The 26,541-nt window shown below is 39.9% G+C and overlaps 1 protein-coding gene across 4 annotated transcripts in view; it reads right to left on the bottom strand.

Moving 5' to 3' along the window:
• The window catches only part of ptprz1a (protein tyrosine phosphatase receptor type Z1a), a 108,642-nt gene that overhangs the window by 23,242 nt on the left and 58,859 nt on the right, over positions 1-26,541 (bottom strand). For 2 of the 4 annotated variants that reach the window (XM_074677140.1, XM_074677139.1), the window contains exons 4-12: positions 25,400-25,551; positions 23,611-23,706; positions 20,044-20,110; positions 19,811-19,968; positions 15,980-16,130; positions 12,178-12,362; positions 11,476-11,596; positions 7,603-7,643; positions 4,303-6,463 (exon numbers count right to left, since the gene is read on the bottom strand). In XM_074677140.1, the coding sequence (XP_074533241.1) occupies positions 4,303-6,463; positions 7,603-7,643; positions 11,476-11,596; positions 12,178-12,362; positions 15,980-16,130; positions 19,811-19,968; positions 20,044-20,110; positions 23,611-23,706; positions 25,400-25,551 (3,132 nt within the window). The remainder of the gene's footprint in view (positions 1-4,302; positions 6,464-7,602; positions 7,644-11,475; positions 11,597-12,177; positions 12,363-15,979; positions 16,131-19,810; positions 19,969-20,043; positions 20,111-23,610; positions 23,707-25,399; positions 25,552-26,541) is intronic. The other 2 variants (XM_074677141.1, XM_074677142.1) reach the window with 2 other exon arrangements.

Raw genomic sequence — 26,541 nt, forward strand, 5'->3', positions numbered from 1 at the left:
CAAGAGTCATCAGACTTTACAGAAGTCTCATTGTCTTGTTGGTGAGTTGAAGCATGTTTGGGTTGGTGTACGGAGCAGGATGTCAAGATCACGGCTCCGACAATGAGTCAGCCCTTCAGTTTCTGGCTCCAAGTGTTTGTCAGAGGTTTTTATCTGGCTTCACTTTCATACCATGAAACAGATATGTTGACTTTCTTTGTGCAGCCAGTTGCTGGAGTGATAAATATTCATTGTGAAAGGCAAGGTTTCCAACACTCGAACCGACTCTTTCCGACTCTTTCCGTCTTTGTCCTCTTGAAGTCAAACATGAGAAAAGTATAAGAAGCAGGAGCGACAATAAAGGGATGAAATGTTTGATTCAACAAATGAGCTCATTTCTGCCTCCAGAGCAGCTTGGCCTCTCTGAACCGTTCACAGAAGTAAAACTTCAACATTTTCACATCCTCTAATAACTCCTTCAACCCGTCACTCAAACACGATGCACCACCATCCGCATTCATCCACCCGCCTGCCTACGACTCCAGCTCATCGCATTCAAAGCCGAAGCACTCGAGAGAAACACCCAAACTCACAAAGGCGTACAATCAAAAGTCCATCACAGATCAAACAAGAAGACATTCATCAGAGAGGAGTCGATGCAGCGGCATAATTACAACTTTGAATAACGGGGAGAGAAAAAGTGCCGGCTGAACCTGACCTCGCTGAGCTGAATCCTCCCTTTGTGGTCTGATTACCAGTCAGGGAAACAGTAGCAGGGATTAACCTTGACTGGGAGCCTGTTTGTCAGAACTTACCTCTTCTGCTCAAACTGACTCGGTTCAGCCGTGAAAGGCTGGGTCAGCGCCGCCAACTAGTCCACAAAGAGCCTGTTGTGTGCTTTCTACTCTGAGTGAAACCCATTCACATGATCATCCATCCTGCAAATCTTTGTCTGCCTCTCAAAAATAAAACCCAACACACACACACATGCACACACACACACACACACTCAGAGGCAATGATAATGGGCAAAGAAGAAGAAGAGGAAGAAGAAGAAGAAAAGCCCCAGACAGAAGATGGAAAAGGTTACTCGCACTTGGATGCAAAGACTGAAGAGACAAAGTGAGTCAAAGGAGACCTGATGAGAAGTAAACTCCTCAAAGTTTCCACTGAAAAGACTTGAAACTAAAAGATGAAGATGGAGTTGTGTTACTGTACATCTGGCTGTCAGGAAGTCAAGGGCATGGATGATACTTGCAGCGGATGGATGTTTGAACTTTAAATGAATGACTTACTCTGTTAGAGTTCAGTCTTTGTCGCACTGACGGTGTCAAAAAAAAAAGTGCCTTTAAAGTTGGTCTGACCGAGGTTTGTCCAAAAGAAACTTCAAACTGCTGATTTATTACATCCTCTGCTGTGATGTGACAACCAAATCTGATGCCAGCGACACGTCTGAATCTTCAGCACCTGGACTCTTATACTACAAAGCCATAATGTTGTCAAACAAGCAGATAATGTTTTAGCATCATGTCTTCAGCATATATTCTCCTATTGTTCTGCACTAATTGAGCCTTCATTAATGTGCAAGGCTGCAAGGTCCAGGATCTCCAAAATGAATGCCAAACTTTGATTGTCCATCCTAAACAGACATTTCTAGATCACATTACATCTCTGCTTCTTCTTTCTGTGGAACAGTTTTAACCTATACTTGTAGATAAAGTGACATAATGTGGTCAAACTGGGTCTAAAAAGTTATTTTGACCTCATGCCGTGACTTCCACTACAGAGTCATGTCCATTTTTTAAGCAGTGCTGGCAAAGGGACTGCCAATGAAAATTAGCCTTTTTGGCTAACACGAGTACATTTACATTTGTTAAAATTTCAATTAATTAATAACACTGTCCCTTTTCAAATAATATACTAAAAAATTGAATAAATACAGTGCTGGGTTTTTCAAGATTTTTTGAATCTTTAACTTTTTACTTTCTGCTGTAGATGATGAACTCCACTAAGTCTTTACAGTTTTATGCAGCAAATATCTTGAAGAGAACTAACTTTTTGATAATTAACCTCATAAGTTAGGAGATGTTTGTTTAGGCGTGCCACCTTTTTTAAAACATGTTGCTGGCATCAAATTTAAAACGAGGTTGGGGTTGAACTTTCAAACATGTCCCAAAGATTTTTTTATCAACTATTTAGCTACAAGCCCTTTCCTCTCTTTTATTTTTTTAATCCTATTCGTTAAATTTGTAACAATTTACTTAATATTTAATTTTTACTATAAAAACACTTTAATATTTGAATCATTTATCTTTCACTTAAAGCCTCTACCACTGTTTTCATATTTAACTCTAATTGTTGACGACTCAAGACAAAAAAAAAACACCCAACGACCCTGAACTCAGTGGACTTCTTGTCGCCCATTTGGCCCGTTAAAGAAATGCTCAGCCAGATTTTGGAAAGCAGCTTGAAAGAAGCATTCGGATCATTTTGATGGATTACCTTTCTTCAGCAAGTTTAAGTCTCTTGAAGATGATTTGAATTGAAATCCCATTAAAGTTGTTGTCTCTGATGAGGAAACAAAAATCTTGTTTGAGTGACACACCACGACCAGGTCTCCTGGTAAGCTCATATGACTTCTGTTACATCTTAAACAGCTGCTTTTTGAGTTAAATAATTGATGTATTGTCCAATTTCCTGAGTGTTATCATTGAATGGGACTTGTGTGACGATGGTTGTAGCTTCATAGAGCTTTGCTTCCCTCTAGTGGCTTTAAGGAGGAACAACAGGGAGGGGAAAACTGAATTCCTCGTTAGTCATACAGGACCAGGTACTTCATTTAGGTTGGTTCAGCACACACTTTATTAATATGCATTATTAGTTACTGATAAACAACTATTTATTTGCACTTGTAAATAATAAAAATCAAAGCATAATTTTATCAAAAGCAGCTGGCTGAGATGGTTTTCTTATAAGAGCCTGAGGAAATACAGGTATGAAGGAAACTCTGTATACAACAAAACAGGTGACAAGATATATTTTTTTAAGTATAAAACTGATTTTTTCTAAACTAATTTAAAGCTGCAAATTCATGGTTAAATATCTTTTGAGCTAATTTGTGGCAAGTGAAATTTTTTAAAAAAGAGAGATGAAATTAATGTTTTTGCTTTTTTTATTGCAATCAAATAAAAACATTCTTTTTTAAAGAAAATATATAAACAAAACGTAATTATTTGACTTTTATCTTTTGTATTATTTTTCATTTATTTACATTAAAAAATTTGAAGAGTATTGTTTGGTTTTTGTCTCAGTTTAGTCCAGGAAGTGTTTTTTTTTAACATTTAATTGTTTTTCTGAATGAAAATTTGTAAAATCCAAGAAAAGGATTTTTTTTATTTATGTATTTATTCATGTATTTAATTATTATTATTATTATTATTATTATTATTATTATTATTATTATTATTATTATTATTATTATTTTATTGTTATTTATTTTATTTCATTTCTTCAAGTTATGAAATAATTTCATTACTGGTGTATATTAACAGATACTTGGAGGAAATCATACAGTCTGTTGAACCCAGATTTAAGTGAACAAGGCGATACTCCCTGCAAAAAATATTGCTTAGTTTAGTTGGAAAAACTATTTCTTAGTTTACTTTTTCCCTTTCAATGAATAAAAGACATTAAAAGTAGAATTAAATGCTGATATTATGAATTTTTCTGCCAGTTAGAACGTTTGTAAACATTTTTGACATTGATTTTCCCCAAAACAGAACTTCTTTGTGTATTGTTTAATTTTCTAAAAAAAGTTTAAAAAACTTCACTCCTTCTTAAAGATCATTTTATCTGTATTGTTAAAGCCGTATCATTAAGTTTCAATGTTGTGTCAAATTTTAAAGCTTGGTATTACCTGCCTCTACTCAAAACTGCGAATCTCAAATCTTTGACACATGGTACGGCAAAAAAGATGTAGAAAAACTGTAATTTGTTTAAACTGCAGTTTCCCCTGCAAACGCATGTTCAGAGATTTTCCTTTCCAGCATAACCCTAAATTATTAAACATTTCCTGCTCTACATATGGGCTGATGAGCTACTGCTAGGATTTAGTGTGTCTGAAATGCTGATGGAGATGGTGGTGTGTGATCATCAAGGTTACTCGATCCTGTTTGGAGACGTTTAAATTTGCATGCATGACTTTTCTCTCCCTCCAGATAAAAATGAAGAAGATGAAGATGTTGTTGAGAGATGAAGAATTAGACATCCAGAACTCTTCCTGATCCCTCGGCAGCTTTTCACCCACACGGACGGCGGTTTTACCTGCGACTTGCTCCTCCTCTTCCTCCGACTCTCTTTCTGTGCGCTCCGAGAGACTGAAGTCCGAGGACGTCTCGTTGTCGAACAGGCCCTCGCCCTGTCCCGAGCCGCTCTCCTCCTCCCCGCCCAGCGACCAGGGCGAGACAGAGGTTACTGTCGGGATGGTCGACGTCGCTGTGCTCGCAGACTCCGAGGTGCCTGCACTACCGCTCTCGTTTTCAAAATAAAACGCTGAGGAGTGGTCGTCTGAATCGTCAGGGCTCTGGCCAGACTCGGGGGTCGTAGACAGAGACACGGTGGTTGAGGCTACGGTGGAATAAGTGGACACGCTCTCTCCAGAAGCCGAAGTTTGAACCCTGTCCCACTCCTGATCTACGCCCTCCTGGGAGTCGGGGAACAGGGCCGAGCCTGAGGCGCTGCTGCTAGCATCTAAAGCCTCAGGCGTGGGGGTGAAGGGGGAGGCTGTGGGTGAGGAGGGGAGGGCAGAGTTCAAGGGGTCCTTAACACCAGATGCCGTGGCTGCAACAGAAACGGGCAGGTTACCATGGGTGAGGGAAGGCGAGGGTGAAGGGGAGACAGCGCTATGAGGGAGGAGAGGCTGGTCTAAGGACGGAGAATCAGAACCCGCCAGAGACAGAGAGCGGAGAAAATCGTCTACACCAACACCCGAGGACGGAGGAAAGGCCACGCTAGAGTAGAGCTCTAAGCTAGCAGAGTCCCAGGACGAGGAGGGCAGGGGGGCGTGGGAGGAGGCATGCAACCAGGGCGAGGACGGCTCCAGAGAGCAGGCGCACATGGCGTCCACGTCGCTACTTAACGGAAACCCTTCACCATTCACCTCAGGGAGGAAGGACTCTATCGTGCTCCCTTTGGCGTACCTCGAGTCGTCAAAACCGGCGGAGTAAGAACGGGTTAGACCCGGGGTGGTTCCCGGGAGGATGAAGTCACTAGAGAGGAGGACTGACGGTTGGAGGGTGGGGGTGAGAGACAGAGAGACCCCTGAGAGGGACGGATCCCAGGAGGAGTCCGAGGACTCGGCGAAGGTGGTGCCAGAAGGATCCGGCACCGTTTGTAGAGGAGGGGTTTCACCAAACAAAGAGGCGTCACCCGAAGACACCGAGGAAGACCCAGACAACAAATCACCATCGCTATCATCGAAGCCCACACCAACCAGGGAGACGTGGCGAGTCTCCGAACCAGACATGGGGAGTGAGGGGAGGGGGAGGCGGGGCAGAGTGGAGGCAGGAGAAGCTGGGTCGCTGTTAAGAAGCGGGGCGGTAGCGGCATGCTGGGAGTCCGGCTCAGAGGCGGACAACAGAGGCCAGGAGGAGGGAGGGTCATGCAGGCAGGTGGAGGAGGAAGGGTCCGCAGAGTCACACAGGGGGGAGGAAGCAAAGGAGGAGGAGGGGGAGGCAGAGGGGCTCTCACCGTTGGACAGCGGCTGTGTGGTCTGCAAGAGAACGCCAAACAACCGCACAGTAGTGGTTGAAGACCCTAAATGAGGCATGCTGGGACTTGTAGTCCGATGGTGAACAGCTCCCCCCGAGGAGGACGAACTTTCTGCTCCTGATCCAGCAGGAGATCTCCCAGGTGTGGTTGCGTCTTTGTTTCCTGAGCGTCCTACACCCGGGTCGGTCTTGGCTTGGAAAAACGTTGGTGGTGTTGTTCTTCTTCTTGTGTCTCCAGCACCAAACATGGAGGAGGTGGTGGTGCTGTGTGACGAAATACTTTTTCCATCTTTTGTTTTTGTGCCAATAAACATTGGAGGAGCAGTACTGACGCCCTCTTTAGAGTCTTTTGGACCTCCAAGAACCCCATCCTTCTTTGAGCTTGGGTACAAAGACGTTGTTGTAGTGTAGGACGAAGCGCCACCCTTTTTTCCTTGTGGTATAGCGGCCTCTGGTGGTGAAATGGAGGTACTACGCTGGGCAGTGTCTTCAGAGTTCCTCAGGACTTCACCGAGCTGGGTGGATCGAGCAGCGAGAGCAGAATCAGTGGTGGTTTTCCTGGATCTAGACTCTGTTGTTGTGGTTCTGACGACAGGTGGAGGTAAAAAGGCGGAATCGGTCGTCGTAGACCGCGGTGGGTTTGTGGGAATCATAATCAGATCATAGTCGTCAGTTTGGGACGGTCCGTTCCAGGAGGGTTCAGGTTCATAGTCGTCCTGTAAGAAGGGAAGGAAGATATTTATAGCTGGAACCAAAGAAAAATTACTTTTCTTTGTTTTATTTTTCATAACCAACCACACTACAAAAACTGAAATCTTATCAAGTGTTTTTGTCTTATTTTCAGTAGAAAATGTCTTTTTATACTTGATATGAGCCACATTGAACTCATCAGTCCAGAAAAAATGTCTTATTTCAGGTTGTTTAAAAACAAAAATGAGGACTGAATTGCTTGTTACAAGTAAAAATAATCTGCCAAAGGAACAAGAAAAATTTGCTCAAAATTTTGCTTGAAACTGGAATAATGTCTCAATACAAGCAACCTTTTTCTTGTTTTATTGGCAGCACTTTTTTAACTTCTTTTACTTTAACTAGTTACAAGCATGGGCTTGGTTCAAGAAAGATTTTTTCTCATCTTATCAAGTAATAAAAATAATTTAACAAAACTTAAACTAAACTGAGGGTTGGATGGATAGTTAGATTTAATCAATATAAAAATATTCCTTAAAGGTGATTTTCAGTGAGGTAGCTTTTCCACCATAAATGATTAACTTGGTGATACTTCACCTTGATAGTTCCTCATGTTTCTTTTATTATAGCAATATTTATTATCATTTTATTACATTTTTTGGTTATTTATGGAAACACAAGAAATTGTTTATTTATTTATTAATTTATTTATTTAGTTATTAAAAAAACCCAATTTATTTCTTTATCCATTTTGTTATTTTGGAAACAAAAAACTGTTTATTTATTTATTCTTTTAATTTTTTAAAATTTGTTATTTTGTTATTTTTGAAACAAAAAGCCCTGTTTATTCATTTATTAATCAATTTATTTTTATTTTTAATTCAATAAGGGGCTTATCAGATAACCAAACTATTGAACTTACTCAAGCCACATTTTTATAAAGTTTGTCTTATTTTATTAAATTTAGAATTTTAGATTAAGTAGTAGTCAAACTCTTTTTTAAAATCATGTTTTATATCTAAATATTGTCTTGCACCATTGTATCCTCTGACAGGCATTCAAAGTTTTGAAAATCGGTTGTCAGTGTTGATCACTGTGAACTGTGAAACCTTTCAGTGATCTACAGACAGTGAAACGTACTGAATTGAATCAGCAAAGGAGTCCTTACCTCAATATCAAACTGATCAGGATCTAGAGCTGGTGAATTTTCTGAAAAAAAAGAACAAAGTTTGCGTCATTAGTAAAATAAAAACTGTAACAAAAGGCCAAACTTATCAAATGTGTTTTGACTTGCTTTTACTTTAACTTTAACATTCCTATGATGTGTTTTCATGTTGTTTCCGTTCCTTAAGATTGAAACTCTAAACCAAATCTCAAGCCAAGGAAACTGTTTGTTCTCAGCCCTTAAGATAAATTTTGAAACTGATGTTTTTTTCCTTTTACTGGATGAAGATGTGTGAAATGACAGAAGGAGAAAATAAAACCAGGGGAAGACTGAACACAACACCTCAAGCAGAGTCTTGACTTTGTTATACACAGAATAAAACACATGCAGCTTGTTGGATGTCTCATGCATTGATTTCCCCAAAAATACAACCAAACACAAAAACTGAACAAGCATTTGCAATTAATCGTTTGTTAGAAATTTAAACCAAATGAGCCAAAAAAAGGAGTCTAAATCTTTAAAATCTAAATTTTTAGGTGGTTTAAAGCCACAGGTCTGTTATTTGCAAATGCCAGGTGATGATGGAGCACACAGCGGGCAGGTGAGAGGGGCAGGGGAGGGGGCGTGGCTCTTACCTGTCGGAGGTTAAGTCACACATCATGGAGACCAGTTCAAACTGGTTTGTGAAGCATGAGGTGAGGTTTTACAAGTTTAATGAATGGAGTGTGATGGGGGTGACTCAGGGTTTGGTGCAAAAAGGTTTAATTTGCTAAACTTTAAATTTATATTTGAAAAAATATTTTTGAATCAAGAAAATCAAGATTTCAGATAAACAAACTAAATTTAATTCCAGTTTTGAAAGTTTAGCTGGTGAATTATTAAAAGCTAAAAAAGTTGGCTATATTTTCAGACATCATATAATCCTGATACTTTAAAATAACTGAGTTTTTAATAGTTTTTTTTTTTTTACATATATATTTTTTGCAAGGTCTCTTCATTTCTAAACATATGACGTTAATATGGGTGCAAAATGTTTGAGAATCAGTCTTGCAGATTTTCCCAGGATGGACTGTTAGGACTCCAATAAAACTCTTCGGGGCAACCTTACATAATCACTGTTTGTCCTCCTAAAATGCTTCTTGTCTCTAAATCCCACAGAGACAAATCTTTCTTAACTGCGATTGAGGATATTTTTCAGACTCAAATCAAATAAAACTTGTCTCTTTTTGAGGCAACCAAACCCCATTGACAAAAACTGCAACTTTTACCCCACAGAACAAGAAGCTGTTTAACTTCAACTGACTTAAAATGTTAGATTTATTTCTTAATGTGCATCACAAAAACATTTCACTGAACCAGAATCAACTTTTAAAAACAGCATATTCAAAATACTGCATATAAAATGCTGAAGTCCTTGTGAAAAAACTCCTCTGTGGAGTAAAACAAAAATTGGTGCTTTCGTCAGTGGAGTCTGGTTTATGTCAGATGGACCTTGTAACTGCTATTTCTCTAAAATAAGGTCTCCTCTTCCAGCAAAAAGGTCTGTGTCTATGTTTCCTGTCTGGAAGCACGTTTATCAGATAATAAGTATTTAACTGGGAGCCATTGAGAACAGTCTCGTTTTAGAACCAGCCCCAAGTGGGCACTCGAGGTACTGCAATTTTTGTACTTCTGCACTGTTGTTCTCAAGGTCTTGGCATTGTTGCAAGTAAATTCCCTCCAACAATGAACCTTTTTTTTGTCAAAGGTTAAGATGCATTCTGATTCACTAATAGTTCTTATATTAATTCTTTCAAAGCCACCAGACTCCATTGGAAAAAAACCAGTAATTTCACCACATAACACAGACTCACATCTTGTCTATTTCTGCTTTGATCTTTTTGGTGTATTTGTGGTGATTTACTGTTTTGAATTGTTAACCCCAAACCCCAAATCACACAAAAATAACCAGATCAATCCAGAAGCAGAGAAGCAGTACGGCTGGGACGACATGCTTTCCTCCAGATTTGATTATTCAATGATTTTTGGGATGCTGATTTGATACACAGCAAAAAACTGAAATCTTATTTTTTGTCTTATTTTCAGCAGAAAATGTGTTTTTAGACTTAATATGAGCCACATTCACCTGACTAATCCAGAAAAATGTTTTATTTCATGTTATTGAAAGACTAAAATGAGGTCTGAATTGCTTGTAAATGGTTAAAAAAATCTACTGAAGGAGCAAGAGAAAAGTTACTTGTATTATGACTTTATTCTAGTTTTAAGCAAACTTTTGGACAATTTTTTCTTATTCCGTTGGCAGATTTCTTTTTTACATGTTTCAAGCAATTCAGACCTCATTTTTGTCTTTAAATAACTTAAAACAAGAAATTTTTCTGGACTAATTAGGTGATGAGCTGATGTGGCTCTTATCAAGTATAATAAGACTTGACAAGATTTTAGTTCTTTTGCAGTGTATAAATAACAATTCTTTGATATTTTAATTTTTTTTTTTGTTTGTTTTTTGAAGAAAAGGTGTAAAAAAGTTGAACGATGGTGATAATATCTATAGACCTTTTTAGGAGCCATTTTTTCCCAACAAATGCAAAGTCACATGCAAGTCAGTTTTTAAGATTTATTCAGGGAATAAAACATCTTAACTTTTTTCTAACTTCTTCTAACTTATCTTAAAAAAGGGGCATTTTTGAAAAAAATAAATAAATCATGATTTAAAATCCTGAAACAAAAAATCCCAATACTTTGATTCATTGATTTTTTTTCTCCCACCCTTAAGAAGCAGCTTGCAAGTTTGTTGAAGTAAAATCCCAGATTTTGTGAATGGACTTTGGTGGCTTTACAGAGAGCAATAATTACAGTTTTTTCAGGAGTCAAAAAGCACCTTATTTTTTTCTTGTTTCTTAAATTATTGTCTTTCTTTGTGAGAATCCTTTCTTTGACACTGAGAATAAAAAATCTGAGCTGGTCAGTTGCCCCAAAGGTGTTTACACTGGATCTCCATTCATCTGATGCAATCAAAACAGAGTCATTCTCAAACCTTTTGCACCCTGCAGGTTTGACTATAAGAGGAATCTCCTTTCAATAAAACCTCCTACTGTAGCTTAGCCTGCGTCACGTGCTAAGATCCCTGAACCAAACCAACGATATGTTGCAGAATATCACCCATTCATGCAAGCCGACACTGAAATAGGATGCAGGGGATTTCTTTTCTTTGCAACAAGACAAGTTAGTTTATTAAATATGAAGATCAGCTGAGATACATGATTACTACGATGGCTAATGAAATACACAAAATGCTGGTGCACACATGCAAACATTTCTCTTACTTTGAGAGGCAGAAGGAACAGACGCCACAAATGAAAACAGAACAAACATGGTGGCTTTGTATTTGCCAGAGAGCAGATTTGAAAGAGAGAAACCCGTGAAACAGTGAAAAACAACAGAAGAAGGTGAGTCAGACAGTAACAGCGTATGTGTGTGAGTAAATCCCCACGAATAACAAAATATATTAATCCAGAGAGAAGGGAAGAGAAGGAAAACATGGAGGAGGAGGAATAGATATATCATTGATGCTGAATCAATAATATTGTCTCTCTTAGGGTTCACGGCGAAGGACGGAGGATGGATGGACATGTTTTTAAAGGATAAATAAATTAAAATGCATAAAGCTATCAAAAATCTGTCCAATAAGAAATGTAAGTCATCCTATTTTTAAAATTTGGGTGTAACAAAACCATTTGGTGTTTTTTTTAACCGTAGAAAACGCTAACAATTAACACTGAGTTCATGTTTTTAAAGCTAAATGTTATAAAAATGTGTCTGGATTATATTTTTTTTGTACAGCTCATCTCGCTCAGACTCAGTCACGGTCGCTCTTACCGGGGTCGGGCATGAGGACGGTCAGCAGGTCGCTCACACGTCCGTACAGACCGTTGGTGCACACTGCCACCACCTGGACCACGTAGCTGGTGTTGGCTATCAGGTCATCCAGTATTGCCCCCTGGTGGATGGAGAAGGAAGGACATTAAGAGTGCGTTTATTACCAGATTGTATCATAGACTGAATGATTGAAGGACGCAGCCTCCACGACATCACCCGTCTGTTTCTGGCTATAGCGGCCATATTGGAAGTGGCAAGGGCTTTGCGGACAGCTACAGGGTGCCCATCAGTCACGTGACCTGAGCTGGGACTCTGATTGGGCAAGCTTGGGATCTTAATATCCTCTGAATGGCCGAGTTAAAAATAAAAATTCACCTCCATACAGTGTGCGTTGATTGCAAAATTAGCGAATCAGACATGAAACGTTTTTTGAACCAAAATGAACAAAATAGGTTAATTTCTGCTTTGAAAACATCTTTTTTTGCTTGGTGTGTATGTGACTTCCTGTACTTCCAGAGCCAGCCTCAAGTGGACACTCAAGAAACAGCAGATTTTAGCACTTCAACATTAGCCACATATACATGGACCCAAATATTCTGCTTGCATTCGGCTTATTTGCTCAAACGGAAAGAATTTGCTGATTTTGTATCATGGGTCTCGTTGACGTCATGGTTTTGTGATTTTTATTTCTCTCATACTCACCACATCCTGGTCTCCGTCCGTCAGGTAGATAGTGGGCGGAGTTTTTTCTGCATTGGCCAGTCCGTAGCTGACGGAGTACTTCTCGATGCTGGCGTCGTACACCGCTCGGGGCCGCTCCCACGTCACCAGCAGGCTGCTGAGGTTGTGAGGCACCGCCTGGATGTTTTCTGGCTCTGAACTGCAAACTGATGGAAAAAGAGATGGGGAATTAATTTTTAAACAGAAACAGGGAAATGTAGATTATTATTAGGCTATATTCAGACCAGAAAAGTCCTTTGGTCCACTTGTTTGGTCGGGACAAAAAGCAGACTTTATTTTTTTTGTTTGGTGTGGTTTGTATTCAGATTGTACTTTTAGCAAGTGGACTATATTCTGTAAACACATCCACGTGTGTGACGATCAGTGCTCTCATTGGACAGCACTGACAAAGGCGGCACACAGAATACAGACCAGGAAATGGAGGTAGACGTGTGTTTGTGCTCTTATTAGAGCTGCAAAATCATTTTCAGTTTCAAGAGCAGCTCCTTCAAAGCAGCTTAACAACACCGTTTACAATTTAGGAACAGCGAAGAGGAATGCGCGCAGCAAGGAGACGCTATGCTCTGCTCGGTTAAACAGAAGACGGAGGATCAGGTATGAACTAAAGATGGTTAGGTTACGGTGGCTTTATAGGCCCAAAAGGAGCATGTATCCTGTAGTTAGTTCAGATGGACATTGGTTTGTATTCAGACCTGCACCGGAGAACCACGAACCACACCAGAGTTCGTTTGGAAGCGGACCGAGACCACCTCAAAAGGTGGGTCTTGGTCCGATTGTTTGGTCCACACCAGGGTTCGTTTGTGTCTATTCACACCTGCATGAAAAGTCCGCACCAGCGTGGGAAACGAACCCTGGTCCGTTTAAAGTGGACCAAACAGTCCAGGTCTGAATACGCCCTTATACTCCCAGTGGTGACTTTTGATGCTGTTTCTTCAACTATCACTGGTTTTCTGTTTGTCCCAGTCAGCAGCAGCTAGAAGATTTCGAGGAGCTTTGATAATGAAAAACAAAACAAAACAGAAAAAAAGCTATTCTTACGGGATAACCTTTGATATATTTCCTCTATTTGTTTGCTCTAAGACATTAAATCAGCTGATTCCAACTGTATTTATTCACTGTGACCTTAAGGGAACCCAGGGATGACCAGCAGCTAATTTTGGTACCTTAAGGGAAAAAAAAGAAAAGAGAGGAAAAATCGTGTTAAAAAAAACGAAACAAAACACAATAAATGAGTCAAATTTGTTTGTTTGAGGCTGTTTTTTTAATGTTTTTATGAGTCGTCCCCTGAACCCACAGAATGATTCTGGGTCACTGTTAAGATTAGGGGAGCAGAGATTACACAGATGACAGCCTCTGTGGATTAAGACGGATTAAAAAGAGGCTGAGGATCAATAACAATAGAGAAGGAGGAGGCTCCATCCACACAAACACTGACACACTTCCTCCCCTTAAACCGCGGCTCTCACTGACTTTGACCTCCGACCTCTGACCGCTCTTTCACGGATGTAAGGGAAACTGTCGTGTCGTGTTTAGAGAAGAGGTTTAAAAAAGAAAGACAAAAAGGAATCTAGTGCTGCCTCTCTGCAGCCACTAGAGGGCAGCGACAGGATGCAGAAAGCCCAGAGGAGCTTTTATTTATCTATTACACATGACGTGTTTCATTCTCTGTTATTCTACCAGATTAAAATCTTTGGATTAAAGGTGAAAAATAACAGTAGAATCTGTAGCTGATCATTTTTTAGTCTTAACACCACAAACATAAGGTCATTTAACAAAATAAAGGACTTGTTTTCTTGAAAAGAAATGAAATAAAAAAACCCAAACACTTTGACCTATTACTTTTATCATATAAACTCTCACGGTATTGTTGTTTCCTGGTCTCTAAAGCCAGAACCAGCTTTCCAAAAACCACCGATCAATACCTCTTCATTAATTATCGAGTACCAGCGCAACAATCGATGGTTAACCGAGCTGACCCCACACAGATTTTATTTAGGTCACTGGAGTTCTATTATTATCCCTGTGTCACTTTTTACCCATCACTGCTGATCCAATTGTGTCTGATCCATCTGGAACATGTTTAATGAAAGTGAGCATTAACCTGGGATTATTCAAGCTGAGGGTCAAACTGAGGTCTGAAATCAGCCAGGTGAGGTTTAAAGAGAACTGAATGTTTATTCCTGGAGGGGGAAAAGGGTTTGGGGAGTTAAAAAAAGGTGAAAACACTGAAAACCTGTTCTGTGTTGAACCATTAGTTGATGTAATAAAAGCTTAAAGACAGTTCTTACCTTAAAAAATAAAAAAAGGTCTGCATTATTTAATCATATTTATCATTATTTAATATTTACCTCATCTAAAATAACACCTCACTTGAATTGATGAACTTCTGTTTTGTGAAAATCTTAATACTACATTAATCACAATGCAACTGGGTCCGGAACACCTTAAATGTATTCAAAAATTTATACCAAGACACTTGATTTGATCTTTTGTTCCCACTTCAACTCATTTAGGACATTATTGCTGGGACTTTCCCACTCAGAATTTGATCTCCCCTTGAAAACAACCTGGGCTGTAACCAGACACGACATGGTTAAATTAAAAAAATCCATGATTGTTGGACCTGATTTTTATCTAACCAGAAAATAACTCACGGCGTTTAAGAATCTACCTTTGCAGCATTTCCTGGCCAAAGCAGTCTGCTTCTTAAAAAGAGCAGTTATATGCATAGTTTAAAAACATAGAAACAAAAAATAAAATACCGAAGTCTCTACATATTTCGTCACTGGACAGCTACCGTGTTTAGTAATACATATAATACATATAACTGCCACTAGAGGTCACCACCTAACTGTATTCCACCAATGAGGTAACAAACAAAACATGGACACAGCTTCGTTGATTTCTCCTTTGTCATAATGAATTATCGTAAAGAGGTGACTATAAAGAAGAATAACAATAAACAAGAAGAATAGAACTTTCTTGTCATTGTAACAAGTACAACGAAATTGAGGTCACAGCAGCAATCAAGAAAACAAAGTAAGAAAGTGTATAGAAAGTGCAAAAAGGTCCACAAGAAAAAAGAGAAAAAAAGTTGATACATTAAAAATGCTGACTCCAACTAGTTTTTGCTGACAAGAGAAACAGGAAAAGATGCTGAGCTGCAAACAAGCCTCAAGAATCTTGGTAGCTGCCAACAAAAACACCCGCAAAGTGAGCCACAACTCCTAAAACCTGCATGGATCTTAGCCATAATATAATAAAATAAAAAATTATAGTTAAAAAATAAATAAATAAATAAAAGTAAAAATGCCAGGAAATAAAAACATTTAAATCAGCTGTAAGAATTAGCATTTTAAAAAGGGATTTATTTTGGATTTCCTAACTTTTGGGCCCAGCCTCCAGTGGACACATGAGGAAATGCAGTTTTCTTTTTTCCCCCTTTTTTTCCATGTCACCATTTAAGGTAAAAAGAGTACGATTTTCAACAAATTATTGATTTAAGAACTTTTTTCAATGACACACGTGTTTTTGAGCTCCTACACTGAAAAGACAGGAGTCACACTATGCCTTAAGAACTGAATTTTAGAGAAAAGGTTGCTTTTAATACAACTCAAATATAACACAAGGAACTAATTGACAGATTTTTTTTTTATTTTGTGATGTCATGCTGTCCAAGTAAAGCCAGAAATGTCCCTTAAAGGCCACCATACTTGAAACATTCCCTACTGATTTGGAAGGTGTGTGTATTCAGGAGCTGTACCTGGAGTGAGGACCTCCTCGGTGCCCGTGTAGGAGGAGAACACCTGACCCATGAACTGCTGCTGCTGCTCCCTGAAGTTGTTCTGCAGGTAGTCCATCAGCATCACGTATCCGGCCTGCTGCATCGTCATCACCTCGCAGAACATCTCCAGCTGTGAGAACACAATAACACATCGAAATGTTAAATACTGCAGGACAACAGCAGCTTCTGTGGGTAATAAAAGTGAGTTAAAAATACACCCCAGAGTGTGTGAAAAGCCTGGATGTGGATTTGGAAAGCTTGCCTCACCAAATCCAGATTCTATTCCGCAAAACCATCCTCTCACTGTGTGAAACTTAACAAGACACCAAAGGAGCTTTACTTGAGAGAAGTGAATTTTACATTTGTAATCTTATCTTACTGCCAAAGTTTATATCCATAGGTGCAAGGTTTAGAAGAACAAACCCTTTTCTGTGCCTTAAAAAGGAGTCAGAACTCTTTAATCGGGCATTAAGAAACTCCTATCACAGGGGTCTGCAACCTTAACTTTCATAGAAGCCATTTTGCCTCAGTTCACCTGGATTAAAGTCATATAGGAGCCACAAAATCTGCTTTATCTTCACAATAAAGACAAAAAATGTGTATAAAATTCTGTAAATAGTAAAAATCTAGTGTCTAAACAAGAAGTTGTTTGCGCTTATAAAATCGCAAATGTGTACTGTATAGTTTTTTATATTATATAAATTGGGGGAAAAAAGATAAATAAATAAAATAAAACTTTGTAATATCAGAAATTTAATAAATTTGCAAAATTTATGAAATTTAATAAATTTGCAAAATTTATGAAATTTAATAAATTTGCGGAAAAAAAAATGAAAGTTCATAAATTTGCAAAGATTTAAAAAATGAATCTTAAAATTGGGCAAAAAATTCAAAACATTTTGAAATTTCAATGATTTACCAAAATTTCATGATTTTACAAAAAAAAGATTAAAAATTAAAAAGTGTTATTTTGAAAAATTTGCTTACCCCCCCCCCCAAAAAAAAAAAAAAAAAAAAAAATCCAAAAGAACGTTGCAAAATCATGCATAGATTAAAAAAAAGGAAAAAAAGAATTTTTCAAAATTTCCCCCTTAAAAAAATGCAAAAATCTTTACAAGAAATTTAGAAACTTAATTGACAGACGTGATAAATATTTAGTTTAACAAAATGATAACTCATGATTCTGTTTAGTGTCAGTGTCTTTAATCATCAATATCGTCTTGAAGAAAAATAAAATCTTAATTTCAATAAAAGTTTTTTTAAATCTACAAGAAGCCACAGGTTGAGGATCCTTGTACAAAAAAGCTGCTTAAATTGTATCCTTATGTTCCAAACTTAAAATATCTTTGTGAATTCTTGTTGTTTATTATTTGTCTCCCTGTCTGTTAACTACAATTATTCTAATTATTTTAAATGTTTAATGTACATATCTTGATTATTTATCTCTTACACTGTTCAAGGTTTTTGTTTTCAACCCCCTAGCGCTCTGTCTGTTTTATAATTGTTTGCTGCTTTTCCCAAGGCTACCATTTTTTTGCTAATAAAGCTTAAAAAAAACAACTAAAAACAAAGGAGCTTTACAAAACTTTGGTGTTTTCTAACCTAAGATTGATCTCATGTAACTATGTCAAAATGTTTCTAAACACCAAAACAACATTTTAAAAAAGCCTCCATTCATAGTTAGATATTATCTTCAGATTAAAGGCACAGAGGGAATGAACGGAGCCCCTGACGTCCCTCTGGATGAAAAGTTTGGTCTTGTCCCCATGAGATAACAAACTGTGCTCACAGATAAAACTGCTCTTCTTTGCAGGACTCTGAGCTCTCTCTGCAGAGATGTGATAAAAACATGTAGGAAAAATGTAAACATGAACTACAGCGCTTAAATAACACACAGTGAACGGCTTTACAGGAACAATTAAGCACTCAGGGATTGCTTTTTACCTGCAGGCCTCCTCGAAACCTGCCCAGGTGAGTCACAGTCTGACTCACGAAGAGTCAACACTGCAGCAGTGATACCCTGAGAGCCCATTAGAGCCATTTGTGGTCGTTGGAGTCGTGACTTTAAGCATTAAGATCTGGCAGCTCCACCTGAGCTGGAATGCTAAACTAGCTGAGACTCGTCAGAGAGGTTTGGAGAAACCTGGAAAACCCTGGAAACCTGAACAGAGCAACAGGATCATAAACAAGGTGCTAGATGTGTACAAGTTAATAGATGGTTTTAATAGTAATGTAAAAATAAAAATCACAAAGGAAGTCTTATTATATCTGTCCCTTCTCTCACAAAACATTACCTAAAGACACAATCGACAAAAACAAGGTTTTCATCTATAACAACACCTAGGAGCATTATTTTTATTGCTGTTGCTAGGTGCCGCCCTGTTGGTTGTGGCTGCCTGTTGCAGCAGCTCTCTCCTCTTTGTCTGTTTTTTGTCATTTTTTCACCTCTTTGTTGCCATCTTTGCATTTGGAGTGGGTCAGTACGGTTCATTTGTTGGTCATGGACACCAAACTGGTTTTGTCTTCGGTGATATTTTAACTGTTTTTTTCTCCTGTGTTTGTCTGGAGATCCTACATGTAACCATGGCTGCATTGTTTACATGTGAAATCAGCTGTAAGCAGTCTGTAGCATGTCAACGCTAACTGGTGCAAGGCCGGATGTTTCCCATAAGGTGAGGAGAAGGAGGTGAGGACGACGTGCTGGATCTCAGGTGTGAGCTAAGAAGTCATGACATGGACCTGTCCTTCCATCCATCGTTATTGGGAACGTAAGATCTATCTCCAATAAGATGGACAAGCTAGCCGTGCTAACCCAGAAACAGAGGGAATACCAGAAGGAAGAGTAGCATCTACATCTATCTATCAGCATCTATCTATATTCCAGTTTTTCTCACACTCCTGTTTTAGAAAACCTCCATTTCAGCCTTTATTGTAAACACCTTGTTTAGCTGCTGTCTCTTTAAGGCGCCTGCTTCTCTTTGATTGGCCAGCTCTCTGGAGGCCTGTCGAAGGTGGAGCTCCATGCAGGTGTTTGAACCCTGCCCCTCGTACGCTTTATGAACCAACTAGCAAGGGGATCCTCATGTGATGAAAGCAGCATTTCACAGAGATTTTTACAACATTCAGCATCGTTACTTTAACTCCATGTTTAAAATACGAGAAAGCAGACTGTCCACTCTTTAAGCTGAGCTTTTATTTTGAAAGGACGTCAGCAAATGTTAAAAGATTGAGGAGGGAATGACAAGCACCAAATCAAGCAGGGATGAGGCCTCATATTCAAACTGTTTCCATGTAAAAGCCTTTGTGTGTGTGTGTGTGTGTGTGTGTGCTCTCACGTGTCTGTGCAGTTCAGTGTGATCCCGTGCGTGCGTGTGTGTATGTGTGTGTGTGTGTGAGTGACTGCCCTCAGGCTGCTGGTGATTGACAGGCATACAGACGCAGTCATTACATCCAACTAATATCGACTCACAAAAGATCTGTACGGTATTTAGGCTGAAACACACACACACACACATACACACACACACACACACTTAGAGCTGACAGCCAGCCGTCTCTCTGCCTCACCCATCATTTGCGTGCTTCCTGAGCTCTGGTATGATAATTCCTCCTTTCAGCTCTTTGAAAACTTCTCTAAAAGCTTGTTTACGGACATTTGCCTTTTTGTGTCTCGTCTTTTCATCTCAAACAAAAACCCCGAGCTGACGTCTGCTCTTAAAGGACCACGCTGTAACTCTGTGCCTGCTTCACATCTCAGCTGATTGATAAATGTGTGTCGACTCTTTAAGCACGGTCAACTCTCCTCCTCACCTGTTCGTCAGACACAGCCACAGCGTTCTTGAAGACGATCCACTCCACCGTCTCGCTGCACGGCGGCGTGGTCAGGGAGCCGTTGTAGATGAAGAATTTCTCGGTGGAGTTGGGCAGGAGACCTCGAGGGATGAAGGGTAAAACCTCTGCGCTTTTTCCTGGACGGCAGAAAGAACCAATGAGCACCACAGAAGAAGAGACAAACAGAGCGACAGACGGAGAAACAAACGTACCGTATCTGCTCACGCTGGAGATACCGTCGATGATCGGAGCGTAGTTCATGTTGTCTTCAGAGCTCGTCTGAAAGGGGAAAAACATGTTTATCTCACAATCCATCAGTTTTTATCCTCGATAGGAAAGAGTTGATGTCTAACTTTGGCTGAAGACACACAAAACACATCGTATCCCTCAGAAAAGACAAACTCCTTTACATTTTCTCTCCTTTCTTTCTTCCTGTGATGGGCGCTGCTCACAGAGGTCACAATCGTACATTTCACCCTCTAAGAGTCTTCAGGAGCGTCTTTTTCTGACATGAAGTGATGAATAGAGGCACCAATGGGCACTTCTCTGCATCTCACCCTCTGGAGGGGCTTCCAGAGAGCACTTTCTAAACACTTTACTCACCAGAGAGGCATACAGAGGACAATATTTGATACACAAGGCTCTTGTTAATGTTAAATCTACTATAAGAGCTTCCAGACGCCACATTTTACTCATTAAGTCCCCTACAAAGGGATCTACTGGGCACATGTGTGGCATCCAAGCACCTGAGGGCACTTTTTAAGATTTCACCGACTTGAGGAGCATCCTGATGGCTTTACAAGTTTAAGTATAGAGGCTGATGCCATTGAGAGCACTACATAACTTGAAAGTTTGGGAGTCAGCCAAGCAGCAACATCCGGTCTAAGAATATGAGACAATGCGGAAGTGCTTAAATCTGCTGTTTCTCGAGTGTTTGCTTGAGGCTGGCTCCGGAAGTAGCGGAAGTCACAGACACACCAAGCCAAAAAAAAGACGTTTTCAAAGCAGAAATTAACCTATTGACAGCCTGGTTCAAAAAACGTCTCCTGTCTGAGTCAATAATTTCACTATCACCACACACTGTACAGAGGATATGAAGATTGCAAGCTTGTCCAATCAGAAGCACAGCTCAGGTCACGTGACCAACGGGCACCCTATAAAGGGATTATCAGTCTACGTCATCATAAAAATATGCACACATCTTGACTGCAGTAGCAGCATTTAGCTCCATTCATTCAGACGAGTTAACGTTTTTTCGACACTAAATTTAACCTGTTATCAGCATAAAAATGTACGGTTGTTCTGTGGTCAGTTTTTGGAAAGGATACTTTACAACAGAGGCAACATCTGTCAAATTTTGACTGTCATGGAGCAACCAGTGTTTTGGAGTTAATAGCAACCATGCTAACTGGTGACTCTTAGTTGATAGTAGCAGGGATTAACAGCCAAGAGTCACCAGTTAACAGGGTCACACTTTACACTGGAACACCAGCGACGTCTGGTAAATAATTAACTCTGGACGTAGTTTTCTGGTTCTTTTATTATAAACCGGGTTTCAGACTCGGCAGTATGTGCTCTTTTTGGTCTGGGAGGGTTTCTGATTTATTGACACACGTTAACGTCCTGGTCTGTCACACTCTGGTTGCTCTCTGGGTAGACGCAGGATTTCTCCGCTAAAAACGTCCGTCCACTTGCTGATCTCTTCTGTCCACTCACTGCTATTTCACAAACCTGGGAGCCGTATCGTATCATCCGTATAAGTGATGATATTTAGTTTAAAAATGTGTTTTTTTGGAGGTTAACTCCTCCATGTCAGTTGACAACCCGTTATACCCGTAAACCGTCGCAGGGAACGACTGTCTGTGTGGTTCAGTGCTTGTTTCAATCAATCAGATTTTACTGTAAAGTCCTTTTTTATACTGTATAGTATGAAACAAAGCCCAGTTTCCACCAAGAGCTTCAGTCTTGGTACGGTGTAGGAACACCCGTTGGACAGAAAAAAAGATCTGGCGACTTCTAGCTACTTTTGGGCGGGCCTTTAGCTGCTTCCGATGCTGAGGAGTTGGCAACACTGGACTGACCTGTACCATCCCACTTTTTGGTCCCCTTCTGTTGGGGTGCCAGACCAAACCAATCTGAGCCCAGAAGGTGGGGCTAGAAACCCTGCAGGCTGTTGATTGGTTGAAAGAATTGTCACCAAAGCTTGATTTTTTCTTCTTCAATGGGTTTATTCGGGGGGTATGCTGTGTTGGGCTGCTATGGCGTCACGCTATTACTTAGGTGACGTGGCTGTCAGCATCTGGCTTAGACTCCACCTACCAAGAAAGGCACAAAAGCCCCAAAAGGATCAGGCTTTACCGATCCAACCTGTACCAAACTGTACTGATCCACACTGGACCGCTTGGTGGAAACAGGGCCAAAGTGCCAGACATACAAAAAAAAAATGAACATTACTAAAATAAAATGAAAAAAGTGAAATAAATAGTCAATTAGATCCTGTAATCTTAAATGTGTGGCTATTTTTCTGAGGAGGCGACCTTCATGATCCGTATTTTGGCTTCTGAATTATCAACTGCGCTAAGTTCCCCCAAGAGTGAATAACCTCTTAAATTAGATTAAAATGTGCGCAAATGTGCAGATATGAGTGAAATTGTTGTTGCAACTACATTTGCAGCCTTTATTTTACTCAAATATTTATTTGATTTGTTTTTTAGGGCAAAATCTGTAGAAATATTCCAGGAACTAGGGGGGAAAAATTACAAAAAAACAATTGAAGTTCAAGAATCCAAATTTGAGATGCTATCACTGACTATTAGATACAATAATGCACATTTGGTAGAGGAGCTGAAGGTGTGGTAGGTAATTTTTCGTGTGGTTGTAAAACAGAAATGTGGATTTTGGCTCTGACAGCGTAATGATTTTCTGGGAGTAAACTTTCCTGGGAGCAGGAGCAGACTTTAAGATGTCAGGTGCAGATCACTAAAGTGGGCGTTCAGCAACTAAACCAGTCTGACAGGAGATGAATAGAGCTCTCTGTACCACCTTAAATCTGTTCACAAAAACATGATGAGAAAAAACACTCGAATCTGGATTTCCAGGTGCCACTGTTACCCACAAACCCACCAGACTCCCCTCAACACGACCTTTGCGGTGATTAAAAGTCTAAATGAACGTCTCAGTCAACCACAAAAACTAAATCTACAATCTTTCTGTGTCAGCTCTGAGTTTCCCACCCTGCTCTCCACCCCAAAACACACAGAGCCTGCAGCTTCACATCAGACGCCTCTCTGAGTTTTGTTCCAACATGGCCCCCATCGGTTCGAACACGCCAAACAGGCCCCGGGCGAAACGACTGCACAAAGCAGAGCACCAAGTATGCATGACGCTCCGGTACGACCCTGGCTCTGAACATGAAACACAGACAAGAGTTCTGCAATGATCTGAAGCCAAAACATGAGTCTGACTGTTCAAACGTGGTGCACCCAGCGAGGTATCACTTCAATATGCTGCACTCAGACTTTGATTCTTTCCTCCAGTCCAACGGTTTTTATCTCACAGCCATTAAAAACCGGCCAAACTGACTTTTAAGTAGCCTCTCGAATCAGACATGCTGGGAAATGAACACCACCTGATCCCTCTCCGGTTGTTTAATTCTTCTAATGAATGTGGTTTTTGCATTTTAATGCCCTGCTCTGCGTTACACAGACAGACAGGCCATGAAAGATGATCACAGTGTTATCAGGTACGATCTGATCTCCAGTCGTGTAGAGCATGCTCACCTCGAAGAGCACGGCGAGCGCTGTGATTCTGCCTCCAGCCTTGATGGTTTCATCCAAAGAGTCGAAACGATGCGCCTCGTAGCAGTAGATCTGCATCTGTAGGAGAAAAACAAATATATTTATAATTTTAAAAATCTTACAGTGGGGAAAATAAGTGTTAAAAGCATCAACATTTATTTCCAAAGATACAATTCAAACAAAATTTGAAGAAAAAGAAATCACAGCGTTCAGGTCCATAAATAATGATTATGTAGAATTAAGTACGATAACACAGGAAAAAAGTATTGAACATGCTAACTGAGACTCATCTAATACTTAGTGGAGAAGCCTTTGTTTGCAATGACAGCTTCCAGAAGCTTCTTGTATGTTTGAACTAATGGCCCACACTGCTCAGGTGTGATTTTGGCCCATTCCTCTGCACAGATTGTCTTTAAATCTGGAATATTCTTTGGTGCCCTCTGGTGAACCCTTTTCTTTACTTCTTTCCACAAATGTTCAGTTGGATTGAAGTCAGGTGATTGACTAGGCCATTCTAACAGATTGATTTTCTTTTTTTGAAACCATTTGAGAGTCAACTTTGCCGTGTGCTTTGGATCGTTGTCCTGCTGGAAGGTCCAGCCACGTCTCATCTTCATCATCCTGGTGGATGGCAGCAGATTCAGATCAAGAATTTCCCCATACATGGCTCCATTCATTGCTCCGTCAGTTATATGAAGTTTGCCAACACCATGAGATGAGAAACAACCCCATGCCATGATGCTTCACCCCCAAACTTCACTGTTGGTGTAGTGTTTTTTGGCTGATGTGCAGTGCCATTTCTCCTCCAAACATGGTCTGTAGTATGACAGCCCAAAAGTTCAACTTTGGTCTCATCTGACCAGACAACATTCTCCCAGTATTCTACAGGCTTGTCAAGATGCTGTTTAGCAAACTTTAAACCAGCTACAACATGACTTTTCTTGAGGAATGGAGTCTTGCAGGCTGAGCGTCCATAGAGGCCATGGCGGTGGAGTGCATTGCCTATAGTTTTCTCTGTAACAATTGTACCTGCTGCCTCCAAGTCTTTCTGAGCACTTTCAGGGTGGTCCTTGGCTCGTTGAGTACTCTTCTGACTATCTTTCTGACTCCCTGGTCAGAAATCTTACAAGGAGCTCCTGTGCGTGGCCTGTTGATGGTTAGGTGGTGCTTCTTCCACTTGTGAATAATGGCCCCAACGGTGCTGACTGGAATATTCAGGTGCTTTGATATAAGTCTGTAACCAGTTCCATTCTGATGCTGAGCAACAATCAGGTTGTGAATGTCTTCAGAGAGCTCTTTGCCTTTACCCATCATGAGGTGTGTGGTATTAACTGCTTGGTGAAAAAAACAACCTTTTTTATAGGAACATCAATTTGCTCTAGCCCAGCTGATGTTGGTTTGCACTAATTGGAAGTTCAAGTAATAATTACTGACAGATTTCAGGTGGTATGGTGCATTTCCTTGCCAAAGTATACAGCCTTTCCATGGTGTGTTCAATACTTTTTTCCTGTGTTATTGTATTTAATTTCACATAAACATTATTTATGGACCTGAACGTTGTGATTTATTTTCATGTGTGGATTATTTTAGTTAATACCAATGTCTGGTAGGAACTTTGTTTGAATTGCAGCTTTGGAAATAAATGTAATGAGAAAAAAGTTGATGCATTCAATACTCATTTTCCCCACTGTAGATTCTAAAAAATGCTCCTGTTTGAAATGTCATTACACATTAAACACATTACACAAATTTAATCATCAGATGTTCCCACCTCTAGAGGATATTTGACCCCATCCAGGCTGTGCTCTGAGCCCTCTGAAGAGGCGTTACAGCGCCCCCAGTGGAAGGTGATGCGTCCCACTTTGAATTTTGACCTCAGTCCCCCTCCACTGATGTAGAACTCGCCATCCACATCAACCGCCACTGCAGGCAAGAAAACACAGACATGAAGGGTTAATACATTGATCGCAACTTGCTATCAAAGTCCATTATTCTGAAGTGTGTCCCTTTTGGCACACTGTAGGCTACGGCAGATGTTGTGATGGAAAATTAAGCACTTTTAAAAAGCGCCCATCACTTAAGATGACTCAGTTGACAAGACAAAATAATTGCTTGTGAGTTTGAGCGAAGCATACAGCCCAAATAATTTGTATATATTCATAACAAGCTTGGTAAAATTTTGTCCCTTGATGTTCGTTTTGTTAGCCTTAGATACTCTGTCTTTGTCAAATGAGCCATGTTTTTGAGCCTGCTGGAATTTTTTTTGAAACGTTATGAAACATTGAACTTCATGTGGGTAAGATCAAAACATTATTTTGGGAAAGACTGTAGATTTTTATTGATTTTATTTAACCGTGGTTAATGTCTTTGCTCTTACAGCTTATAATGCAAAAATCCAAAATGAAAGGTGAAAAAAGCACAGAACTCCGCTTCAACACCACACAAAGTAAGATTGGTATGTTGTCAGTCATTTTTATCAATTAAATTAATGATCTACAAACTTTTGTAACATGAGGCCCAGCCATAGACTGTAAAAAAAAAAAGGACGTCATCTTGCACAAAGTGAGGTTGCCACAAAAACTGCTCCACCTGGTGGCTGGCTGCAGTATGGGCCAAAAAATCCATCTCTCCAGTCATTCCAAATGGGCTCAAATAGGGTCAAACTTTAAAAAATTAATACACCTGGTAGAAATGTATCTCACAACTGATTGTTGTGATGATTTGATGATATAATCTGATCTAGTACTGCTTTAAACTGGTTCAAGTCCTATCTCGAGGGCAGGACTTTCTTCGTTGAAACTGGTAACTGTGTCTCAGACCTAATGGCCCTGACCTATGGGGTTCCCCTGGGTTCAATCCTGGGACCCCTATTGTCCCACAACTATGCTGATGACACTCGGATCTACGTATCAG

The sequence above is a fragment of the Halichoeres trimaculatus genome, unplaced genomic scaffold (assembly GCF_033239565.1).
Source record: "Halichoeres trimaculatus isolate MK-OKI-2021-1 unplaced genomic scaffold, fHalTri1.1 fHalTri1_scaffold_10, whole genome shotgun sequence".
NCBI classification, from domain to species: Eukaryota; Metazoa; Chordata; class Actinopteri; order Labriformes; family Labridae; genus Halichoeres; species Halichoeres trimaculatus.